This window comes from Scophthalmus maximus, chromosome 1 (assembly GCF_022379125.1).
Source record: "Scophthalmus maximus strain ysfricsl-2021 chromosome 1, ASM2237912v1, whole genome shotgun sequence".
NCBI lineage: Eukaryota > Metazoa > Chordata > Actinopteri > Pleuronectiformes > Scophthalmidae > Scophthalmus > Scophthalmus maximus.
Genome location: NC_061515.1, coordinates 23,568,021 through 23,592,694, shown reverse-complemented (window position 1 = coordinate 23,592,694; position 24,674 = coordinate 23,568,021). Strand labels below are relative to the sequence as shown.

General features: G+C 48.5%; 1 protein-coding gene across 1 annotated transcript in view; it reads left to right on the top strand.

Annotated features, from left to right (window-relative positions):
* The window catches only part of klf7a (Kruppel-like factor 7a), a 35,887-nt gene that overhangs the window by 6,766 nt on the left and 4,447 nt on the right, over positions 1–24,674 (top strand). Inside the window, exons 2-3 of the mRNA XM_035640727.2 lie at positions 13,902–14,532; positions 21,514–21,637. Of these exons, the coding sequence (XP_035496620.1) occupies positions 13,902–14,532; positions 21,514–21,637 (755 nt within the window). The remainder of the gene's footprint in view (positions 1–13,901; positions 14,533–21,513; positions 21,638–24,674) is intronic.

The window sequence follows — 24,674 nt, the reverse complement described above, 5'->3', positions numbered from 1 at the left end:
CTGAAGCTCAACACCTAACCTGTTTTATCTCTGTCCGTGCAAGCGTAAAAATTACACGTGAGCCTACTTTTTCAGTCGGATACAGCGATTTCTTTCCGAAATCCGGTCGTCACCATGAGCTTGCCGTGAAACCAGCGGAGACTCTGGGAAGTCACTTTGAGTGGCCAAGTTCCTTTAAACTCGCTGTCAGCGGCTCTGCAGATTTGCGGATGTGATGAGCTCAGATTTTTTTCCCACTAAGCCAACGACTTTTTACAACCACCTTTTTTTTTTTCTGGGCTTTGGCTGCTCAGGGTGAAATTTTATCTTGAGCATGCATTGTTTCATTCACGGCGTGTTGCTTGTCCTGATCGCTTTCTCCCCGTCTTCCTGCTCGGACCATTTCCAGTTTTATTCATCGTCCAGCCTGCGCACATATTTGCCAAATCCACTGGCGCCGATAATGGCGACATATTCGCACTGTGTCCAGGCATTTTATAGCCGTCGTTGACTGTGACATACCAAGCATTACATCCCATCTTCCATCCTACCTGTTGCTATGGCAGCCTTGGCAAGCAGAAGGACCAGCTTTGGCCTATTTGTTTGTTTAGCTGTCAGTCTGAGAGGCTAATCCCACCCCGAGGGATGGTGAGCCATCCAAAAACCAGAGATCCAGCCATGTGGACCATCTCTCTCCAAAGATGGAGCGGGAGAATGAGGGGGGGGGATGAAGGGGGCAGGAGAGACAAGGGCAATTTGCTGTGAGTAAACACCGCCGCTTGTTGTTGTCATCTGAAGCCAGTCATCAATCACGGCCCTAAGCTCTTAGTGGTGACATCGGCAAGGACACGCCGCAGTCTGAAACCAGTCGGACACTTTAAAAAGCAAGACCGTCGCTGGTGAAGATCAGAGCTCAGTCGTCAGAGCCCGCCCTTGTTGACTTTTTTAAGGGAACGTGTGCTTTTTGTAAAAGGACTTTATCTTGGCTCGAGGTTGCATTCAAGAGGGACGCGGCGATGCCAGTTATGGTTTGGCGAAGGGATTTGTGCTGAACTTAGTTTTAGCTTATGCAAGCGGCAGAAAGTTTGTGCGTCTTTGTCAGAGTCCATGCAGTCATGTGTGTGTGTGTGTGTGTGTGCGTGCGTGCGTGTGTGTGTGCATTTGTGCTTTGCATGCCAGCGTCAGCACTCATGCAAAGCCAGTGGTGTTTTTCCACCTGCTATGGCTCACTGCTCCAAAGCTGCTCGCCTGGTTGGCCAGTGAGTCAGGACCTTCAGTATCCTCTTCCCCTTGTCAGTCCATCTTTTTTCTGTCCCAACGAGTCCCCACCTCCCCTTCGACATCCATCTCTCTGTATCTCTGTCTCTCTGTCTCTCTCTCTCTCTCTCTCTCTCTCTCTCTCCTCCTTTAGGATCTTTTGGCATCATCACTCTCTGTCATTGTTTTGTGTTCGTTTTCCTACTTGCATATTATCTGCAGGACCCTTCTACTTTTAGACAGAACTCCAATGTAAGCCCACAAAGAAGGACCTTAAGTAGTTGTGCAAATCCTCAGATTCAAATTTGCAATCTGAAAAATCAACACCTTATATTTGGTTTGGGCTGAGGAGCCTTCTTGAAATTCTAGCCTTGGATAGACTAAACTGGATGGATTGACAGGTCACATTTCCCAAAACAACAAATTACTATTTCTTTTGGCTCAAAAAAAACAAACATATGAAATCGAGTTTGACTCTGTCTCTAAAAGCTGCGCCGCGTCATGTGCGCCAGAATCACAGCGTACCCCACCTGTTCCGGCAGCTGGAAGCCAGAGGTGAGAGGACTCAGCTGGTCGGTCGGCCAGACAACGACCCAAAGATGTTCTCCATTGTCAGCGGCTGATGCTAAAATCACCGGAAGATTTTGCTTGGGGTCCCACATTACCCTAAATCGGCTGGTTTCTCCGACCAAGTCGGCTCATCGTGTGATTTTAGCCGTCCCGGCGGCCCCTGCTGGGGTTGAGTTGTCTGAATGAGATAAGACTTGTGCCCTCAAAACGGGGCATATTCAGACAGAATTGGGATAAGCCTTTATCTCAAAGCCTGAGAGCACTTTTATTTTTTACTATGAAATATATTATTTTGACATGCACCTTTTGAAGAAAAAAAAAAGAAAAGAAGAGAAATCCTGCTAGTGTCCACATAGACGGACAAAGCGGTCCGAGAAGATGTTGCGCCCGGCTTAACTCCTCGAACGGCCCCGCGAAGTGCCCTACTGTGATTTAATGAGACCTGTGGGAAGAACCATTCATCAGCGTGACAGCGTACTTCTGCTTCCCATTGTTCTGTGCTGGTATGCGAGGAGAACGGTGTGTGTTTTTGGCCTTAATGATGGAGCTGGCAACCCTCAGATTAGATGAATCTCCTGGCGCTAATTAAGATTTGGGCTGCCAGAAGAGCTCTGGGTTCATGCCTTCCTGCGAGCGCAGTTCGATTAGTAATCGACTACTAAATTAATCGCCAACGATTTTCATAATGGATTAATCGGTTTGAGTACTTTTTTATGAAAAAAAGTCCAAATTCTCTGATTTCATCTTCTCAAATGTGAATATGTCCTGGTTCCTTTGCTCCTCTGTGACAGTAAAACTGAATAATCTTTGGTGTGTGGACTAAACAAAACATCATCTTGGGGGTTTGGGAAACACGGTCGACATTTTTCAACATTTTCTGGACCAAACAATGAATGGATCAATCGAGAAAATAATCAACAGATTAATCCATTATGAAAATAATCGTTTAGTTGCAGCCCTACTGAAAGGTATACATTTCTTATGAGGAAATAAAATGAGGAATTAGCACACAATACTATTATTATTTCAGAGACAGATTCGACTGTACATGTATTCATCGAAATTCGTCTATCATATCCCTGTGGTAAGTGTGAGACATTCTATTCAGTGGCAAATCAATAAAAACAAACTATCCGTTTGGGGATCTGTGATACAAACACCAGTTTGTGACTTAAAAAAACATTAAGCTGTGCATGCCCCCCCCTTCTTTTAACTAAACTGATGCTGTCACATAAATGTTTCACTACCCAATCCAATTCCCCCCTTGCGTATTTTCGGGGAAGAGAATTTGATAACTTATGTTAACAAGAACGAAGGCACCCCCTCTCCTCCTCCTCCTCCTCAAATCACTCATCTCTGTGAGCATTTACGCGGCGAGACGCCTCATCCTCCTGCTCCACGGTTTACCGCTACGTGTTATTCAGTCTATTGCCCCAGATATTATTTCATTGTAAAATGACGCCAATTAGTAAAGCCAGTCGCCGTTGGCTGTGGTCTGGCTCCTTCTCCATTCCGGCGGGGAAAGTTATTTGGGTCGGTAGCTATTTTCAGCCTGTGATGTTGCCAGGAATACTTGAGGGAGCGGCCACTGTTTTATAAGAGAGCACATCAATAATTTTCATTGGTTTATGTTTGTGCATGTGGGCCCACTTGAGTACGAAAGTGCGGGGCGGAGAGAACGCGCCGGCGACAGAGTTTATTGGGTTCATGTGTATGTTTATACCTGCGACAAGTGACAGCACGTGGTGCGTGTGTATACAGTATGCCGGGTATACTGTATATGTGTGAACGCACAAACGCACGCACGTGTTCCTAAGTTGCAACTGTCGTGACCTCGACATTTGAAACACATTAACTTACCAGCCCTCAAACTTGAACCCCCGAATCTTAATGCGACTCTTATTCCGGGCTGTGCCCTTTGCCCTCTAATCACGCGCTGAATGCTCTGCTTGTGGGACAGCAGTCAGAGCGCACGCACACACACACACACACACACACACACACACACACACACACACACACACACCATCACACCCGGGGCGAAAGGCCAACGTCAATGAGTACCTCGCACTTCTCTCGTCGCACGTAAGCGCCCTCTCCGTCTCGCCGCTGAGCAGCCGTGCATTGTCGGGACGAAATTGGGGTGAGAAGGCCCTCTCACTCCGCTCGCGCTTCCCCGCTGAAAAGCCAGCCACTCTGCACCGCAGGGTGAACGGGTTCAGCCCGCCGCGCCGCCTCCGCCCATCCGCGCGCAGCCTAAACTCGCATGCACTCTCTCTTCCTTCTACCCTATCTCTTGGAGGAGAGCCCGCAGCGGCGGCAAAGGAGATGTCTTTCAATATTTTAAGCAGCTTGGGCTAATCTTTGTCGCTCAGGTTTGTTTTGAAAGCCTTGCCCGGAATAATAGACGGAACGACAGTGCCCCACCTCCTGTTTGCACGGTCTCGGATACGCATAGGAGTCAGGAAGATGTACACTCTTGTGCGGAACTGCACAGATTCCGCACAAACGCACACGCGCCAATGTCTGCGATCCCGAGCTAACCCACCTTGGCCTTGCAAGACTGTTCCACTGACCCGCTTTTTCGCTGCTCACGCTTGTTTTTTTTTTTCTCGTCGCTCGCCCGCCCACTACCACACCCACGTCCCCCTTTTGCCTCTCAGCTCACCGTGAGGTCCGGCGCTGTAATGAGTGACAAAGGCCGAAACCGTGACGCCTAACTGACATGCAGAGTGTTACACAACACCTGCGGGGCAAAAAACGCTGGATGAACACTGACAGGACGACTAAAACGGAGGTGGCCTCTCGAGGAGCGTGTGAGAACGAACCGTTTTGTCTCTTATCGGCACAGGACGGGCGCCACAGTTGCACTCCGCGGTCTGTGGACGTGATTGGGGTACCGAGCGGCCCCCTCTCCGACTGCCACTGTGCAGGGAGGAAGCAGAGTTTTTCCGCTTCACTGTTCCCTTTATCTCTTCCCTCTCTCCTCTCCCCTGTGTTATTTTCAGCCCCCGTCCCCTCTCTCTCTCTCTCTCTCTCTCTCTCTCTCTTTTCTCCTTTTTCGCCGCTCGCCACTCTTTTGTTTTCTCCGTGCCTTTTCCAGCCAAGGCCCCATTCTCTCGCCCCCGTCATTGTGTGCGGTAATGAAGATTAGCCAGCCCGCCGCACACAATGGGGTGCCCGCATCCGGAGCGCAGACTCCCCCAAATCCCGCTGCAAGCTGCTAACCGCTGTTGTAAAACCACTGTTGTCGCCGACCTCCCTCTATCGAGGCAGCCGCCCGCCCGCACGCACGCACGCGCTCTGGCCCCAGCGAGCATACATGGGCGCACGGACGTGTCCACGCTGCTCTCTGCACTCCGGCGCGTTGAAAGTGAATGGCTGGCTGAAATGTCTCCTGATTAGATTAGGACGGTTTCGACAGCTGAGAGGGAGCGCTCGGCGACTCGTAGGCCGATAAACAGCAGCTCACCCAAATCCAGTTAAAGAGAGACAGAGTTCCCCTCCCCAGCGAGTGCAACACTGCCTCAGTCGCTGGGATTATACCCCCCCCCCCCCCCCCCGCCACCCGCCACCCTCCACCCATCCTCCGCACCCTGCAATTCTCCTCCTCTCTCCAATCTCCTCCTCCTCTCCATCCCTCATCTTCTTCAGTCTCAAAGTGCCTCTTCTCTTCCCATCTCGTCTCCCCTCTTCTCTCTCCCATTTCACCCCCGCCACCTCTCGACTTAATACCGGAACAAAGACATTTTCCACACTTTGTCACGAGCTATTTAGACGGCAGCCGCAGAGGTCTTTATACGCGGCTGCACTTGTTGTGTCCCCAGCCTGAGACCCCTTAATAACGTCCGTGTCACTCTCAAGGTCAGCCGATCTCCGCGAGTTCAATCTGTTTACTTGTCAAGCTTCCTCGGGCATTTAAGAAGATACATGTGTAGCTTTGTCCGCGTGGAACGATGGATTATCCGCGTGTGACAGCAGCTGAAGTCCTGGAGCAAATGTGTGCACGGAAAGTCGGGAGTATACACTCAGGGAGCATAGGAAATCGAATTACTTCCTGTTACTTTTTTTTCCTCCAAAAGTTGAGATGTGATGGGAAGATTGATGCCGCTCTCATAGTTTTGCCATTGATACGTCTGAAGCTTGTGTCCAGCTTTTTTTCAGAAATGATTGCGTCCAACGTTTTCAATTTTATTACACCTTTATTCGTTATTCCTATTTGGATAAATTACGCAATTCAGGAAAAGAAAAAAATCCCAGCTCACTTTTGCCTAAAACTCCGTAACGCATCCTCAAACTGCTTCGGGATTTGTCCAATCAACCGGTTGTCGCGGAAAGAATCGACTGGCAATCGATTTCCTCCCTTAGATATCTCACTTGGCGTCCATTGTTGTGTCATAGGCGGGAAAAGAGAGGGGAGGTCCCGTGGATGCGTGTGTCCTGTTGTGCCTGCTCGGAGAAAGCGGCGGGAAATGTCTCTCTGCTCCATTAAGCAGAGGTCACCAGGTTTTTGTGTGCTCTGAGTGCTCCATCATTGTGGCTTTCCCACTGGATGAAAGGTGCTTTGAAGACCCCCCCCCCCCACACACACACACATCACTACATACACGTGTTGTGTCAGCCTCCAGTAAGCAAGGACTTCGTTGGTAAATGTCTTTCCTGAAAAACCAGGAAACTGAACCTCATTTTGCCTTGTAAAAAAAAAAGACTTTGTCCGAACACACAGCTAATAAGACTGGATACTAAAATAAAGCGTCTGAATCTCAGCGATAAATCCGACAAAACTAAACATGCTGCCTCATCCCCTCTATTAGTGCAGCCATCCAAACAACAACTGACTGTGTGTAGAGGAGGTGTCAGCTTTACAAACCAAAATGCCCATTATTCCCTCAAACTCCGTCAGCAAATGGTGATTTAACAACTGGCGGTGTCTGTTATCAGCTTGACGCCCGCGCCGTGTATGAACTGCCTCGGGCTGCTGCGTTGCCAGGTTGTTGTTTTTTTTGACGGAGGCGCTGACCGCGGCTCTGATTATTGCTGTGAGGGTAATGTCGTCTGATAAGGACGCGCGCCCGCGTGTGTGTGTAATTAAGCTGTTTCCGTGGCGCGTTATCTGAAGCAAGGTGAGGCTCGGCACGCCTGGAGAGATGGAGGTGTTAGTCAATGAGGAGCATCTCTCCCCCGTTTTCCCTGGTCTCCGTATCCATGATATTATTATTTTTTTTTTTCTGCTCATGCATCTGTACGAAGGAGGAAGCCAGGGCCTCCTCCTTCACCTCTCAAACTCTCTTCAGACTCACCCCTCGTACTCTGAAATCGAATTCCCCGCACGGCTTTTTTATGGAGGCCCACTTCTTCATCTTTGACCCGTGTGCCTCTGTCTTCTCTCTGGGAAGGCAGATAAATTAGCTTTGTCTTCACCCTCTAGCTTTTTCTCTCTCTTTGTGTCTCGGCTCCTTCCATCTCTGCTTTGCCCCCGTCGGCCCAGAACCCCGTCAGGGCGGCAGCAGCTCTGAGAGCCCCTCTGGCCAAACACTGCAACCCCCCCGCCGCTTTCTCCACTGAGGATAACAGGGTGACGCGATCGGGCGCTCTGCTATTCAGATCAGTGTCGAGGAAAATGAAGCATCACCCCCCCCCCCCCCCCCCCCCCCCCCCCCCCCCGCTCCCCCTCCTCCTGGCCCCCGCCGGCAGGTTCCCCGCTCCGACTGGGCTCCGCTGATGACGCCACGCTGCTCTCCAAGGAGTCTGGAATCTTGGGGCCGGGGCTCTTAGTGAGTGCACAGGAAAGAGCAAAAACCCTGGAGGGGTGCTGAGGGAGTGTGTGTGTGTGTGTGTGTGTGTGTGTGTGTGTGTGTGTGTGTGTGTGTGTGTGTGTGTGTGTGTGTGTGTGTGTGTGTGTGTGTGTGTGTGTGTGTGTGTGTGTGTGTGTGTGTGTGTGTGTGTGTGTGAGAGAGGTGCTTTTTGGAGGTTTTCGGGTGTGTGTGTTGGGGGGGAGGCTGTGCAAGTATTGCTCAGCGAAGCTATAGATTACCGTCTCTGTCAGCTGCGATGGCCACCGCTGATGAGCTCCTGCGCGGTATCATTTCCTATCGATTAAGCACTGCGACGCAAGCACACACATACACACACACACACACACACACAAACACAGGCTGTTGGCGAGATGGCCCCTGCCCAGGGCTGCTGGTCATTTAGCTGCCACCTCAAAGTGATGGCTTGGCCCGGCTCACCAGATCAATGAGGGACATAGGCGCTAAAACACACTGTGGCAGGATAAGATACACACACACACATGTCTGCGCGCACGCACACAGACACACACACACACACACACACACACACACTAATGGGCACATACCATGTGTAAGACTGCTCTTTGAATTAAGTGCCCACCCAAACTTTTCTTTAAATAAAAGTGCCAAGTGCATTGCAAACAAAGTCAGCGAAACAGTGTCATAAAAAGGAAATTGACAGTAGTTGCTTCATTGTGGGCCAGATTTTTCTGTTGACGTGAGAACTGATGTGGTATAGTTCAGCCTTACCATATAGGGTAAAACTGTGACAAATATCTGGAGGGATTTTAATCCGCACCGGTGTTGCAGCAGTATTGTGTTCTCACATTGTGAATCAAACCAAGGCCCTCTCTTTTTTTTTTCTCTTTCTGCGACATTGTGCAATTTAAATAAAAGCAATAAACAGACTTGTCAACTGAATGCAAAACTACGAAAGAGGAGAAGCAGAGACGGCGGTGTTAACTCATCCATGACGTGAATGTTACTTACTTCTAAAATGGGTGATCAAAGCTCTGCTATGATATATGAAAATGGCCGAACCAAGTCATCAAAATGTCGCGTTGGTGCCGGAAAGGATTTTTATTTTCTTCCAATTTGCGGAAGGCAGCGATCAAAAGCACATCAGACGTTAGTTTTTTCTGTTGTGAAAGCTTCAGAAGACAACTCCTCGGATGTATCCGGCCACTTAGTCCGACTCGTCTGATGCAGGCTGTGGACGTAAGGCTGACATCAGGTGCCTATTTCAGGTGGCGCTTCCAGCCGGTTACTGTTTTCCAAAATTCCCCATTCGCTCCGGAAAAAAAACGGCAACGACCTCCGAGCTGCAACCTACACACCGAAAATCATTGACAGTTTTTTTTTTTTGTTGTTGTTGAGATTTACCATGAGAGAGTGAGTGAGCTTCTCATTTAACTCGTTGCTGCTCCGCGCTGCATCAGGCCCCTCCGGCTCCGGGACCCCCTCGTGGTCCCGCCCTTGTCGACCCTGCTGGCAGCAGCTCTGCATATTATTCACAGCACCTTGTCTCCATCACGGCATCTGTAAAAACTAAACACGATCATCCTAAAATTAATGAGCCGTATCCACCCCATTACATTTATCTGTTTAGTGGCGTTTTGGGCCTTCCTTTAGGGCATTATGCATGCTCCTCTGTTCATATTTATAACCCGGGCTTTTTATTAGCGACATGGCGGGGTGCTAACAGTTGGGAGGCAGCCGGTGCTTTGACGGTGATGGCAGGCGGCTCGGCGCAGGCCAAATGTAATGGGAGGTGACACGGAGGGAGAGGATCAGCTGCCCGGCCAAGGGCCCCCATGTAGGAGGGGATGAGGGGGGCGGGGGACAGAGAGAGGAGCAAAGAGAGATAGACTTGTTCTTTCACGAAAAGCAGAAGTGAATGAATCGTGACCGGTTCACGGCCGGTACTCAGCCCGTTTGACTTTGCGAGAAGCGCGTGTCTCGCGGTCCGGGCGGGTATTTGTCACCGCACCGCACCTGCTGTATTTGAAGCCTCACTAACCTGAGCTGTGTGTTCCGCATGCATGATTGAGTGTGTGTTCGTGCATTAGCTCAATTTTTTTTTTTTTTTTTCGTGTATGCAAAGAGAAACATGAACCAAATACACATTTTTCTGTGGGTCACTTTCCATCTTTATTGGCTTTTTAAGCTTGCGTTTGGTTTAAATATATATGGGTGTCTATTGGGTAAAAATGGACAGAGGGTTCAAGGACTAAAGATCAAGATAAAGATTTAAGTAATTTGACCTAAACTGCAAAATAAATGTGACCTGTGCCTAACCCCAATCCTAGATTTATCCTATTCGAGTGAATACTCTATCAGCTGTTCCAAGACAAAAAAAGTAGTAATAGGACAATATTAATAATAGTTAAATTAATGCCTGTGCCCCATGCACACTCGAGTACTAAACACTATAACTGTTGGAATGATGAATGGACCTAAGCTACCCAGATATTTCAGACAGGACCCCGAAAAACCCAAACATTTTTGCACAGTTTTGGAGATTTATAGCTGGGGAAATCAAACGATCCATCAAAGGACGTTTGGCACATTAATTGATCGTGAAATTTTAACGACAATTAATAAAAATTATACAGCGCAGGCGGCAGGGTCGCGCAAATCTCGAGCTTCTTGAGAGGGCGATAATCCCGTACCTTGCAGCCGGCGCCATAGCTTTTAGATGTTACACCCCATCTCTGCCGCGGAACTCGGACCATATTCAGTTTGGTTTCACCGATCAGCCCATTATATGAGACATTACCTGAAAAGGACTAAAAAAGGTTAAAATAGTCCACCCAACGCCACCTGACTGATCTCGACAGGTCCCTTAGACACGTCACAGCAAGGAAAAGCGCGGGTGCAAATATTAAAATTAATGGTGGCTGAATTCCATTTAGCCGCCTCAATTTCAGGGTCCTGGTGTTGTGCGCGCTGCCTCAATGTCTCTCTGTCATGGCTGACAGGGACAATGGAATGGTTCATTAGAGAGCGACTGTGTTAGACAAGTTAATACTCCAGGAGAACACTTGCATGACCAAGGGTGTTTTCACACCTGATAGTCTGAACCAAGGTTAATGTTCATACACATTTGATCCTGTCACTTTTGGTCTCACAGTAAAGTTTTGTGCGCCGAAGAATTTTGCGTGACGTGCACCCGTCCCGTCGTCCTACATCTGACATTGATTGGATTAGAGACGGACGTCCTCTCTCCTTCATTGTCTCAGAAATTAACTTTTTTTTCACGTTGAGTTTTGATTTCGTTGTCGGACCAAATCACAGTTACATATTTATCCTCCTCCTCTCCAATGGGTGACGACAAAACCGAACCGCACAATACATTTTGGTCTGAGGCATCGTTCCCACCTCCCGTTTTGGTTCGGACTAAACTTAAAAGTCTAAATGAGAGATGCTTGATAATAACTTTCTTAGAGGTTGAAGTGGGGATGCTGGAACAGACACTTTGTTGTTGTCTCAGCTTATCCTCGGTTCTGAAGGAATCCTCCCAAAAGCCTTTTTTACGAACTGGACGCCGGCTCAGCATGAATTGGCCCCGCAGATCGGCTTCAGTCCCAACAGTTGGGTTGAAACGAGCCATCGGCGCCTCCTTATCTTGGCTATTGTGCAGTGCTTCTTGGCGCTTGATTTCTTTTTCCTGCACACAAAACGCACAGGGAAGTTGCACATTCACTCGAGCCCACGAGACCAGTAAATGGACGAGTTTATGCACGTGCGTAGGTGTTCACACACAAGCGCTGCATAATTGCACACAGAGCAGCATAATAATGCTACTCACACACACACACATGCACTTTTATGTTGCATGCACAAATTATGCGCGCACACACACATGCAAAGTAGCATAATCACGTGCAGCCACATACAGTACGTACACCCACATTAAACTACACACTACACACACACAGGAACCGCTGATCAACTGCATGACCTTCTCTCTAACAATGTTAATGTCACCACCTGGGGGAGGAGGAGTGAGGAAGGAAGAGGGGGGGGGGGGGGGGGGGGGGGGGGGGGGGGGGCGTGACGGATTGATGGGAGGAAGGTGGCGAACGATAAGCTTGTCATACCTGCCACCCCCTCACCTGCCGCCGCCGCTTCCATCCGTCATACTTTCTCAAACATCGCGTGTTCCGTATGCGCACGCGTGTACGCGCACGCACAGGGACAACCCGGGCGCACCCTCGCGGTGGAATCGTCACCTAACGTAGGTGTGCGTGAGCCCTTTGCACCTCTGTGCACGCGGTGGGGCCCGTGGTTCGCCCGCTGACAGGATCTTGTTACGCCAAATGTCACACTTCCAACACAGATTCGCCCCCTGCAGAGAAAAAAGAGGTCGAAACCTTCCCCTCCGCTCCGTCTCCCTCTTCTCTCTCCTCTCCAGGCTCCTTCACCTTGTCCCTCCGTCACTCTCCTCCACCCTCCTCCGTCTACTTCACCCTCCACTCAGCCCACACACACACATATCTCTTTCTATCCTCTTTTCCACTCCCTTGAACTATCTCTAGCTCACACACAAACCCTCACCTTTGGTTTGCCGTCCTCAGCGTTTTGCTGAATAAAGTCCCCTTTAACTGGCTGGTTTTAGTGGATAATTAGTCCTCACCTTGGGAGAGTATAGGAGACCGCAAAGAGAGGGAAAAGAGGGGCAAAGGAGAGGAGAGGGGTGATTTGGGGGGATCGATAGGGGGTGAAGCAGAAGGAGAAGGGTAACGGCAAAAATGAGCGAGAAGGAAAATGATGTGGGGGGGTTTAAAAGACTGTGTAAAGAGCGGCGTTGTGTGTGTGTGTGTGGGGGGGGGGGGGGGGGTTCTCAGCACCTCATGGAGCAGTGCATTCTATCCCCTTCATCATGTCTCAACACCTTCAATATTTAATTGTGCTCTGAAAGGAAGAATGAGGGGGGGGGGGATCCCTTTTCATTAAATTTACGATTCGCTGGCTGCAGCCACCAAGGAAACAGCAGAGACCTCACAGATAGTGCATGAAAGAAGTTGTTGTTTCTTTTAAAGCCATCACAGAAAAAAAACATGTGGGCGTTCACCGGAGGGAGGAGGCGCAGCACATTATCTTCACTTCTCGCTGTAATTGTGGTCTCGAGCAGCTTTTTAATTTGATGCCGGTATGCAAATCAGGTAAGAAGTACAACAAAAAAAAAAAACAACAACTCCAAATTCCTTTTCGTTCCTGTGACAAGACGACTTGGAGGAGAAGTCGCACTCCCTTGGCAACAGACAACCCCCCCCCCCCCGAAGAGGGGGAAAAAAGAGAAAATGTGCGGCTTTATTTTTAGAAGGTGCAAACAAGGGGAAGGGGGGTCTGCGAGATTGTAAATGTCTCTGATGTGTTCAGTCTGTACAACCTTATTCCTGATAATGGAACTAGCTGCTCTGTCTGTCAGTGCCTATTTACGCACAAATGAAGTGGCGAGTAGCGCGCGCCCAGCGGAGCTGCTTGCCTCCATCTCGGCTGTCAGAACGGGTTAGTGGCTACAAGTGAGACGCAACGATCCCTGGGCTCAAACTGGCGCCGTCCGTTCAAACGTAATAGCTTCATCCTTGGACGAGGAGCGTCTCTCCCCCCCGCCCCCCCCCCGCCGGCTCGCCTTTTTGCCAGCTTGTTGCAAAGTAATAGACTTCTCAGGACGCCAGGTCGCACAAGTCGGGGGATGCAAGTCTTTTATTTGCCCTCTGCGGCGAGAGGTGTTCGGTGTAATAGGGATGAAGCAGACCATAACTGCAGCTGAATAAATCTTCCTATCTCGGCTCTGCGGAAAGCCGCTGCACACATGGCTTGTCAGAGCTCTATAAAATGTTGTTTGATAGGAGTTCGGCGCAGTTTAGGACGTCTCCCCTCGCGATCCGCTCGCCCCGCTTTTGTTCCGCGCTACAGCGGTCGCAATCAATCAGTGTGTAATCAGCCGTCTTGCCAGAGCTGCCAGGTAATCCTGGCTGTCTTCGAGGCTATCTGTGTGTGTGTGTGTGTGTGTGTGTGTGTGTGTGTGTGTGTGTGTGTGTGTGTGCGCGCATGTGACAGCTGGCAGGGCTGCAGCAGAGTTGCTTGTCTGGGTGAGCGGATGGCACCACGCAGATTTTCTCTCCACAGCATGTACGGGCACATCATCGGACGATCTGATGCCTGTTGAAGTGGTCAAGTGGGGTGCAAGAGTGTGGATGGGCAATTCCTCGGCACGGTCGCCCAAACAAGTGTGAACTCGCCTGAGCTGAATCTAAAATGAGTCCGTTCTCCCACTTCTCTCTCTTACAGACCTGCCTAGAATTGGAGCGCTATCTGCAGACGGAGCCCAAGCGTCTGTCCGAGCTCTTCGACCAAGACCTGGACGGTCTCCTGACTCCGGCTTACCTAAAGGAGGATGGCGAGGAGGAGCTGACGGAGGCCCTGCTCCCCGGCCTGCCCAGCCTCCCCGAGCCTCCCAGCCCACCTCCAGTGATCCTCCACTGCCCGACACGGAAGAGCTTCCCTCCCGCTGGCGCAATGAAAAAGGACCACAAACCCAAAAGCCAGGGGCTGGAAAGCGTCGACGGGGTGGAAGGAGTCCACCAGGCCCAGCTGAGTGCCGTCACCTCGCTGACGCCCCCGTCGTCACCGGAGCTGGGCCGCCACCTCGTCAAACCCAACCAGACGCTGACGGCCTCGGCCGACGGCACGCTCACCCTGAAGCTGGTGGCCAGGAAGGTGGGGCTCAGTGCGGCCCGGCTGGTGGCGGCGCACGCCCTCCCCGTCCGAATGAAGGACGAAGAGGAGGGGGCCGCGTGCGTGATCGGGGTCGGGGAGCTCCCGGAGAACAAGAAGAGGATTCACCGCTGCCAGTTCAACGGCTGCAGGAAGGTGTACACCAAGAGCTCCCACCTGAAAGCTCATCAGAGGACACACACAGGTGAGAATACGTCATACGTCTTAGGGCAGATTAACTGATTCTTTATCGTGAAGTGGAAAGTGGTTACTTTCTTTAAAAAAAAAAGGAAGTTGTTCAGCTATTTTGTCCTTTTAATTTCGAATTCCTCAGTTTGCATGATCAGCACAAGGGAATAAAAATGCAGCGACCCTTTTATTCAGTATGTGCATTAATTTGGCTTCAGGATCGGTTGATATAACTGTTTGGAATTGCCCACGCAGCTCACATTAGTATACAGTCATTTGTGTAAATGTGTGTGTGTGTGTGTGTGTTCGCGCTTGTGTGTATGGATAGGCGCTGTATGGAGACACAAGGTCACGCGATGTGTGAATACGGGCATATTAATTGGTGCGCATGTCATTAAGTGGCCCTCAGAGACTTTTCAGCAAGGCAGCTCGGAGGACACCTGTCTCACCAGAGGCAGCTACCTGTCCCACATGTTGGTGATGAAACTGACTGACACCCACCGTTAAAACGACTCAGTGTTGAGGCGAAACGGCTGCTGCACGCTGAAGGGGACACAGAAGCAGAAAGAACAGAACTGAACGCACCTTTTTCTCTCGTATGTGATGGGTTTTGACTAGAACCTGATGCGATGCACTCCAGCTCTTCTTTTTGATATTTTCCTTCCACAGGTTTACTGTTTTTCGACCGGTGGATTTCTTGCGGCCGTTCGCTCACGGATTATTCCTCCGGTCTACGACGGGAAAGAAACCGTGCAAGCATTTTCTACAAGAGAGAGATAAAAAATGTGGGCTGTGCAGAGAAGACCGGTATCAAAGTCCACGCGAGCACGCCATCCATCCATCCATCCATTTATTCACACATACTTCCAGCTCGCCGGGCCTCCGAATCCCTCGATAACCTCGCTTGAGATAATTGAGGAAAATCCACCTGCCTCACATTCCTCGGAACACGTCGAAAAAGGCACATCAAGCGATAAGAAATTTTAAAAGAAACAGCCCTGTAATCACTGAACAGACCGTAAAACCCGGTCCCCTCTGTGCCATATGGAAATATCACCGTGTCGGATAAAAAAAAAAAAAGTGATGATTTAGGAAAACCCCTCCTCTCTTATCCCCACCCTTATCTACCTAAGTACTTCTCTCTGCCAAACCAGGACGGGTCCTCCTTGTCAAGGTTCTTCTCAAGAAGGAAGGGGGTGGGTGGGTGGGGGGGGGAGGGTTCAGGAGCTATAACTCTCGCGCTCTTCCATCTCAATCCCAAACCACTCAGACCCCTGTCGGGGAGCTGTCCTCCGTCTGAGTAACTGCGCGGTGATGGATGGATTGACCTGGATAGGCCGCCATTTCCCTGGTTTATTTCAGGCCCTCCCGTCCTCTGTGCTTCTGTATTAGTCTAGGTCAGTGGTTCTCAATCTCAGGTTGGAGGCTGATTTTTCGCAGAGGCGGTAATAAGATCGTTTTTAAGACAAGGGGAATATGTTTCAAAAGATGACAGCGAATTATAATCGAAGGGGGCAGGTCAGACGATGTTTGCCTACAGGTCGTGTTCACACACACACACACGCGCACAAAACATGAGTGTTTGAAGTCTTTTTTTCAGGAAGGTGAGAACAACGTGCAATAATTGGGCTGCAATGTCTGAAAATTGCAGACCCCCTCTCCCTCCCCCACCATTCAAGGGTATATTGACATGTGTATTGACACCTGATAGGCAGCCATGGCTCATGCTTGCAAAGCCCAGGATAACAAATTAAATGTGTGGTGGACTGCCATCTGGACTGCTGCTACAGCTGTTTCCTTACACGACGGAGGTACATGAAGGAGCGTCCATCACGCTAAATAAAGTTACAGTGACTGGAATTAGATTATAAATCCTGAAATGAGATTCCAAATCCCTGCACAATTTGGTTGGACGGATCACCTAAGCTGTCCAACAGAGATGCAGCATGTGACCAGCTCTGGCTCGACTTGTGTCTTTTTGGGTGGGTGGGCGCGGAGGACGTGAGAATTTGAGGAAACGTGTCAACTTGCGCACGCTTAGGAAGATGAAAACATTGGCGTATGTGCGATCACACCCTCGGAGGCGCGCACCACGGGTTTTTGGGCGTCAGCCCGACGGGAGCCCAGGGCACAGATCATCGGTTTTGCCCAGTGTGGTGTGTCTCCGGCCCCTGTGATCAAACTGCGTGCCAACATGGGCAAGCTCCGGGATAATTGTGCCGCACAGGCAGCCCACTCATTATGCGAGCAAGAGGGTTTCACCAGCGAGGCCGAGATATCTTATGAATCGAATCCCCTGACTTTTCCTGTAGAACCATCATCAGGTCAAACGTTTAATACTGCCCCGTGCTGTATCCAAAATATCAGAAACATATTATAGACTGTATTCTTCTAGTATATTCAATCAATTGATAATAATGTTTCATAATTTCACTGTCATGTCACAATCTATAATGATAAAAAAAACTGAGATGAGCGGCAAATTGTTATAATCTTCAAAACTGAAACCAGTGAATGATCCTTGTCAGATTTAAATATCCCCATTGAAAACAATCGTCGTTGTAAGGTAGTGAGGCATCCTTTCTTTCAGTGAATTTTTAAAATTCATATGACATACAAGGTTACATACTGTATAGCACCGTAAAGGGCTCACATCCTTGAGGAACCCCTCCGCCTGGAGCTCATCGTTGTCCCTTAAGGTGCATCTACCCAAAGAACACGTGGGTTAGGGGTTAGGGTTAGGGTTAGGGTTAGGGGTTAGGGTTAGGGTTGGGTTAGGGTTAGGGTTAGGGTTAGGGTTAGGGTTAGGGTTAGGGTTAGGGTTAGGGTTAGGGTTGAGAACCACTGACCATAAAGCGCCGAAACTGGAGAAAAGGGCAGAGGAGGAGGAGAGGCCAGCGTGGAGTGAAACAAAGAGTAGGTGAGGTGGAGACAGAAGACAGGACACGGGGGGGGGGGGTTACAGTAGACCGACCCTCTCCAGAAAAAGGACAGCAGTGCCACAGGCTCCCCCATTCAGTGAGCCATTATCCTGACAAGTTTAAAGATGTCATTACTCAAATCCTCTTTTTCTTAGTTGTTATTTCCATAAATTACCGACGGGAGAAAAGGCTACGATTTAATCTGGAATTAGACGGGCTGAGTTGAAATGACAGTGCCCTGTAGAGCTTCTTTTTTGTGAATAGGCTTATGGCAGATAAGGAATGGTACAATTAGATTTTGGGCAGGGTGAGGGAACGGGGTAAAACGCCACGACTGCTGGGTTATTCCGACTTCTCTCCCTCTCTCACTCTCACTCCGTTTCTCATCCGTCCTGCTCTCTTGCTGTTTTTCTAATCTCTCTCCAGCTCTCTCGTCTTTTCGTTGTACATCTGTGTTTTCGTAATATGTCTGAGTATTTGCGTCTCTCTCTCTCTCTCTCTCTCTCTCTCTCTCTCTCTCGCTCACTCGTGCTCTTATTGTGCCACGCTCTCTCAGGCCCAAACGATTATAGGAAAATGATATCGCCACAGTTGTCCTGACCAATGTTAGATCCTTTTACCAATCCTAATCACAGATCCACACAATATGGACAAATGTATGTGGAGACCCTTATCCTATGTGCACTGTGGCTGCTTTTGATGTTTTCGACATGGTCCATTCGTTCCACCTAAAGGAAATCACTCTGCGTACAATAATATTTTAGGCTTCAGACTTGGCGACGTTATGCAGTTGTAAGTCACATCTAGTCTGTGGTACCAGTTCATGCAAAACTCCTGCTAGTTAAAGACACAATTTTTTTCTGCCATCAATATCTAGTGATGGAGTTCATTGGAGTTCTTGTCAATGCATTGAGCTTCTCTCCGTTAGGATTTCTTCAGTGTTCACGGTTCAGGAGGTTTTATCCGGGGAGCTGAATTCTCCTCAGGGGTCTCCTCCTCCTCTCAAAAACGAACAGAGCCGCTGATTAAATCCACTAAAAAACATTGAATAAAGCAGCTTCACGATTCAAATCTGTGATTTTTCCCGATGCTGTTCAGCGGTTCCTTGAATCGTAAAAATTTTTTTAAAATATCATCTGGAAAAAAAACATTGGCGCCACGAACATGTGACCAAATGAAAAACACTGTTGCCTTAATTAAATTTACAGATATTTCTAGGTTTGAAAACGTAACGTAAGAACACGACTCAACCACATATATTGCACCTCTCCGTTGTTTTTAGACTTTTTAATGAGAGGACGTTACAGATTACACCTCTTGACTGTTGAGGGTTTATTCTTTTTCAATCATTAAAAGTTGAGTCTCTCACTCACAATTGTCATTATAGCTGGGGAAAAATCTACAGGCGCAAAAACGTGAAGATGTGGTTGACTGCTAGAGTTATGATAAATGATTAAAATCAAATAATCCATTGTGTTAATTCGAAAATAAATAATTCAATTTATGGCTCTCGTTCATGAAGACGTTCACTTCTCATTCCCTCTGCGTCACGCTCATGCCTCTCTTCAGCATATTCCTCGCTCAGCTCCCCCATCTATCATCCATTTCCCCTCTTCCTCTCGTCCTCCCTCTTCCTCATCGCCAGCGCCGGTTGTGGGCAGGCGCCCATAAAGCGTTCTCCGAGAGCCTCTCTAATGACCCCTGAGACCCGGGTGCCCTGCTCCAGCTCCGGCTAATGGAGGCGAATGCAATTAACTTCGACACTGGCACCTGAGAGGCTGCAGCGAGTGCATGCATGCATGATCGTGATCGCAGGTGTGTGTGTGTGTGTGTGTGAGAGAGTGAGAGAGCATTTGGAAGTAACAGATTACACATAATGGGATTACAGTGACTCAGGAAACACCCGGTTATCAGATTACGCATGAGAAATATGTGATTGCTTATTTGATCACTACAACAACAAAAAACACAAAAAAAGACATTTTGATTCCACATGATGATGATTTTTGCCTGAAATGAGTCGATGGTGCGAGCTGCTGGGGGTCGTATTAAATAATGCAGAATAATGAATGGTCTGCGACGACAGCCCTGTCTGAAAGCCAGAGATTCCTTGAATCCGAAGGGAAATAATCCACTTAGCTTTATGATCTACATTATGTGTTTTACAGGCAAAGTAATCCAAGAGTAAAAGAGCGTAATCTGATTATGCTGGTGAGTTCGAGCTAATCCGGTGGATTTGGTTACTGATTGCCATTTTAAATTGCCAATCACTCACATTGTGTTATAAAAGTTCCAGTGTGTGTGTGTGTGTGTGTGTGTGTGTGTGTGTGTGTGTGTGTGTGTGTGTGTGTGTGTGTGTGTGTGTGTGTGTGTGTGTGTGTGTGTGTGTGTGTGTGTGTGTGTGTGTGTGTGTGTGTGTGTGTGTGTGTGTGTGTGTGTGTGTGTGTGTGTTTACATGTGCGAGGGACAGGAGTGTGTGTGTGTGTGTGTGTTGGGGGGGTCTGTTGCTATGCAACGGCGGGCAGTGTATCGTTGGAGGAGTCGGTAGCTGAATGGTTATGTACTGCTGCGGGCTCTGGTCTCTTAGTGCCCCTCCTCTCTTCCCCCCTCTTGCACCACCACCACCACCATCGCCACCCCAGCCTTGTAGCTTCCTCCCCCTCCCGCCCTGCACAGCTCTACGGTTACCGTCGCTAGGCAACTGCCTCCGTGCTCTATACCGGCGTGCTCGGTAATTGGCCGGTGGCATGGCGGCGTGCCGTTGGCAGATCCAGCCAGCTGCACTGACTACTGCCTCCTCATGTTTCAGCAACACCCCCGCCCCCCTCCTCTTTTCACACACGTATATACACCCCGCCTCCTTTGCTCCCGTTGCTTGGCAACACAATCAGGCATCCCTGCCTCCCGGGACTCTCATTGGCCAGAGCCGGATGGCCTAGGCCTGCTGTTCTGGGTGTTTCTGGGAAGTGAAGCAGTTTGAAAGGGATGTGTGTCCACAATGGGGACAAGTAGAAGAGGAGTGGTTGGATTTCTGGGTCTCCAAATCCAAAGGGACTCAAACTGCACCTTTTTTAAAATTTGAATACACAAACATTTTCACTGTCAGGGAAACTAGTCGAAATGTATGAAGTATTATTACTTTGTTTCCATGATCTTTTCTTTTTTTTCTTCCGTGATAGCTGACTGGAGGTCATTCTTTTTCTCAGTTGTTCTTTTAGCACCTCATCGCAGCTGTAACCCAATGCACTTCTGTTTTCACACCGTAGAAACTTTACACGATTCCTGCTAATGGTGTGCTCGTGTAACGTGGCTGATCCGGCGAGGCCGGTTGATAGAAAATGCTTGAGCGGGGCCACATGTCCAGAGATTTGTTGCTGTTTATTCTCGCACTTGAGGGCAGCTTTGTCACGTGTGACATTTAACACGCAGCAAACAAAGAAATGTACCTTTTTAATTGGAAAAACACAAATATTGTATACGCTATTGATTTTGTCTTCTTTTTTTAAAGCTTCTGCCCTTATGAACACATTTGCACACAATCATCAACAGCTGCCACAGACAATGGCGCCAGACCACAAGTCCCCAATCTTCGCTGGATGTATTGATTGTTTCCCTTTCGATAATCACATTCAACACATTAAGCCAGTTTTTTCTTGTGGCCAAGCTCACTCGAGCGGAGCTGGTCAGTGTGTCAGTCGTGTCTGTATTCAGCCACTGAGCCAGCCGTCCAGATGGGGTGTGAGTGATGCAGGTGACATCTTCGGAGCTGGACGCAGCTGGCAGATTGTGGCTCCTTTGCCATTACGCCATGTGACTGGCCTAATTATCTGGCCTATGTGTGGGGGGGGGGGGCGCAGACATCTTTTTTTCGGTGAAATAGAACGGCAGCAAAATCGATACGCAGGGTTTACAAGTATTGGTATTCATGATTCCACACTGTCCGCAAGGATCGTTTTTGTCCGCAGAAGACGATAAAGCGTGTGATTGGTAGACGTGCAATGAAACAGGTGCTCATGTGTGTGCTTTTTTTCTTTTCCCCCTTTTTTGTTGTTGTTGTTGTCGTCTCCGTTCCCCAGGTGAGAAACCGTACAAGTGCTCGTGGGAGGGCTGCGAGTGGCGATTCGCCCGGAGCGACGAGCTGACGAGGCACTACCGCAAACACACCGGCGCCAAGCCCTTTAAGTGCAACCACTGTGACAGGTCTGTCAAAACACAACTCTGCCCTCCTATCCTCCCCCCTGTATGTTTTTTTCTTCCATTTTCTTTCTTCCAAGGGTTACTTGAAGTACTTCCACTTGCACAGCGGGCTACGTTTTCCGCATTGTGTTTTGTACACAGTCGGGTTGAGTGCTATGAGAAATGCTACCAGATGCTGGTAACACACCCAAATGTGTTTGATACTGACCCAGTTTAGAAGTGTGCTGGCAGGATTACTAATGTGTGCTCCTCCGCAACACACACACACACACACACACACACACACACACACACCCACACACCCCAACCTGCTCAGTCTTTCATTGGGGATCCAAAGGTTCTGCTCTATACCCACATTAGGCCCCGTGCAGCATATTAATAGTGGATCCTCTCACATGGCGATACATGGCCTTGATTCGGAGGCTGCGTTCACATGGGGGCCGACGTGTTAAACGCTTTTAGAACTCGTTAGCATCACCACACATTTTTCTGTAGCAAATAACAACTTTTTAAGGGTTTGTAAGTTAAAAGATGAGTTAAAGACAATTTTATTCTTATTATTATTGTTGATCAGCAAACCAATTCTATTCTATACACCTTCTGGTTGGGTAGGAAGTTTAGAATAAAAAATGTACCCGGTGAATTTCTGAAGCAAGCGTGACCCAAAGTACAGGTGTGTGTGTTTTGGTGTAAATAAAGCCTCAGGCTGGCTGAGAGACTGGACAAAGATCAGCGCAGCAGATTGCGACACACAATATATATTTGCTGCGGCTCCGGTGACAAAATCATCAAGCATGCAGAGGCCCCTCTCCACTCGCAATAAAAAAAACATCGGCTCGACTCGACAGTCGAGACACAAAAATCTTTTCTCCTATTTTAATTACATCCCTTCTGTCTGTGAGCCGTCCACGGCTGACACCTCTGGGGTCTCAGAGCAATATTGTCTGTAGGAGTTAGCACAGTATTTAAGGCAAAAGGCTCCAGGTGAACATTTGGTTCAAAAGGTCATTTTGAAGGTATTACACTGCAAATCTATGGCTTTATAGAATAGTGCTATATTTCTCATTTGTATCCCTGCCGCACTAAATATAAACACCACAGTGGCCATGGTCTCCAAACTATAAAGTGACTGAATGTAAAAGACACAAGTGTTTGTAATTCAATGTCTAATACATGCTAAAGTATTTTTTTTTATGTAATTGTTTTAATTGGTTGCTTTTTCTAAATTTTCACAATTAAGAGTATTTCAATTTTATGTTTTGAATAGATTTTTTTTGCCATTTACACTTTTTTAACCACATAATACTTTTTCTTTTGTGTGTGTGTGTGTTAAGCGCAGCATCTGTCACAGTTGGACAATGGCAGGACACAATACAGAATATGTGACCTCTTGAATCATGTATAGGTTCATTATGACAGGACAAAAAGAAATCCCCCCTCACCAGGGGTACTTTGCCTTAATGTGTGTGAAAGTGTGTGTGCGCCTTGGTCATCGGTGCATAAGCATATGTGTGCACACACACACACGCACACACACACACGCAGGCACGCACACCCACACACACAGCATAGGCCCAGGCAGTGTCAACTTAATCAGGTCTCAGCTGGACAGACTGTAAATACAGTATCCCTCGCTCTACCTCCCCCCTGATTTGCCACCTCCCCTCACCACCAGACCCCCCCCCCCCCCCTGCAGGCACATGCCTAATTTGGGCCCACCTCTTTCATGTGTCACAAGATGCCCAACCCCTCCAGCCAAAACACACACACACACACACACACACACACACACACACACACACACATACACCCTGCTGAGATAAAGGAAGAGGGGAGAAAGGGGAAGACAGGGAAGACGGGGTGGAAGATTGAGGATGAGGTGTGGGGGGAGGGGGAGACAGACCTCCGGTGTGCCAGCTGGTGTCGTGCCCGCAAGTAGTGACTCATACTTTGCCATCTGTCTCGCAGAGCAGATGCGCATGCACACACACACACACACACACACACACACACACACACACACACACGCAGAAGCACACACACACACACTGTCTCCCGAACCATCCATTGATCTGTGATATGTGTTTGTTCGCATGCACGCGTTCGTGCAGGTGTGAGTGTGTCAGTAAGACAGATGACTAGTGGCTCATCACAGTGTAACTCCCCCTCTTGGCCAAACACTGATTCATGCTGACATCTGAGACAGTCGTGGAAAGACCCAATCCGAAACCCGGTGTCCAAAAAAATCAACAGTTGCACAGCTGTCTCGCCGGGGCTTCGCGTGTAGCTCCTTTTGAGTTTGCCGCACCGGATGAAGGCATAATCTTACCATTTTCAAAACGTCATTTAATTCGATGAATTGTTAATATTTTGCAGTGTTTTGTGACTAATTCTGTGATTTGGTCACTAATACAAAACAATGCTTTCATGGGAAAACTACCCTTTCAGCCTGTCATGATATTTCCTTTTAGCATTAACAAGCAGACATTATGGACACAATATCAACTTTTCTTTTCGTTTTGACGAAAACATTTCTTGGCCTTTCTGTCACATGGTTTAAAATAACATCCAGAAATGAAAGCAATCTGGGGGCCATTTAAATAAATCAAAGCACATCAGTGAACTCTCAAACAAGCCCGCTATCTCAAATATTTCTCTGCACACTAGGCACCAGAACATGCGTCTTCTAATTACCTAAAAAGGAAGCGACAGTTTTTGCGAAGCCCTTCCCTCGAGAACGGAGCTGCGATATATCAGTTCGGCGGGCGACGACAAAGTAGGTCTCGCCTAATGGCTGCATCTGTATGCAAGCATGCGTGGCAGAAAAACAAAACACCCGCTGAAAGCATACATTATGTCAATTTGTGTCAATCAGGTTGAACTAATCCAACATTTTTAAAAAACCCTCCCGTGGAAAAAAGAAATAAAAGAAAATATGCCAGTGTGGCTTTCTGGAGCAATTTCGTTTTTCATCGCGCAGCTACGCCCCAGCAATTCCACGAGCCGGATTTCATGATGAGAGGCTTCGATTCATCTAATT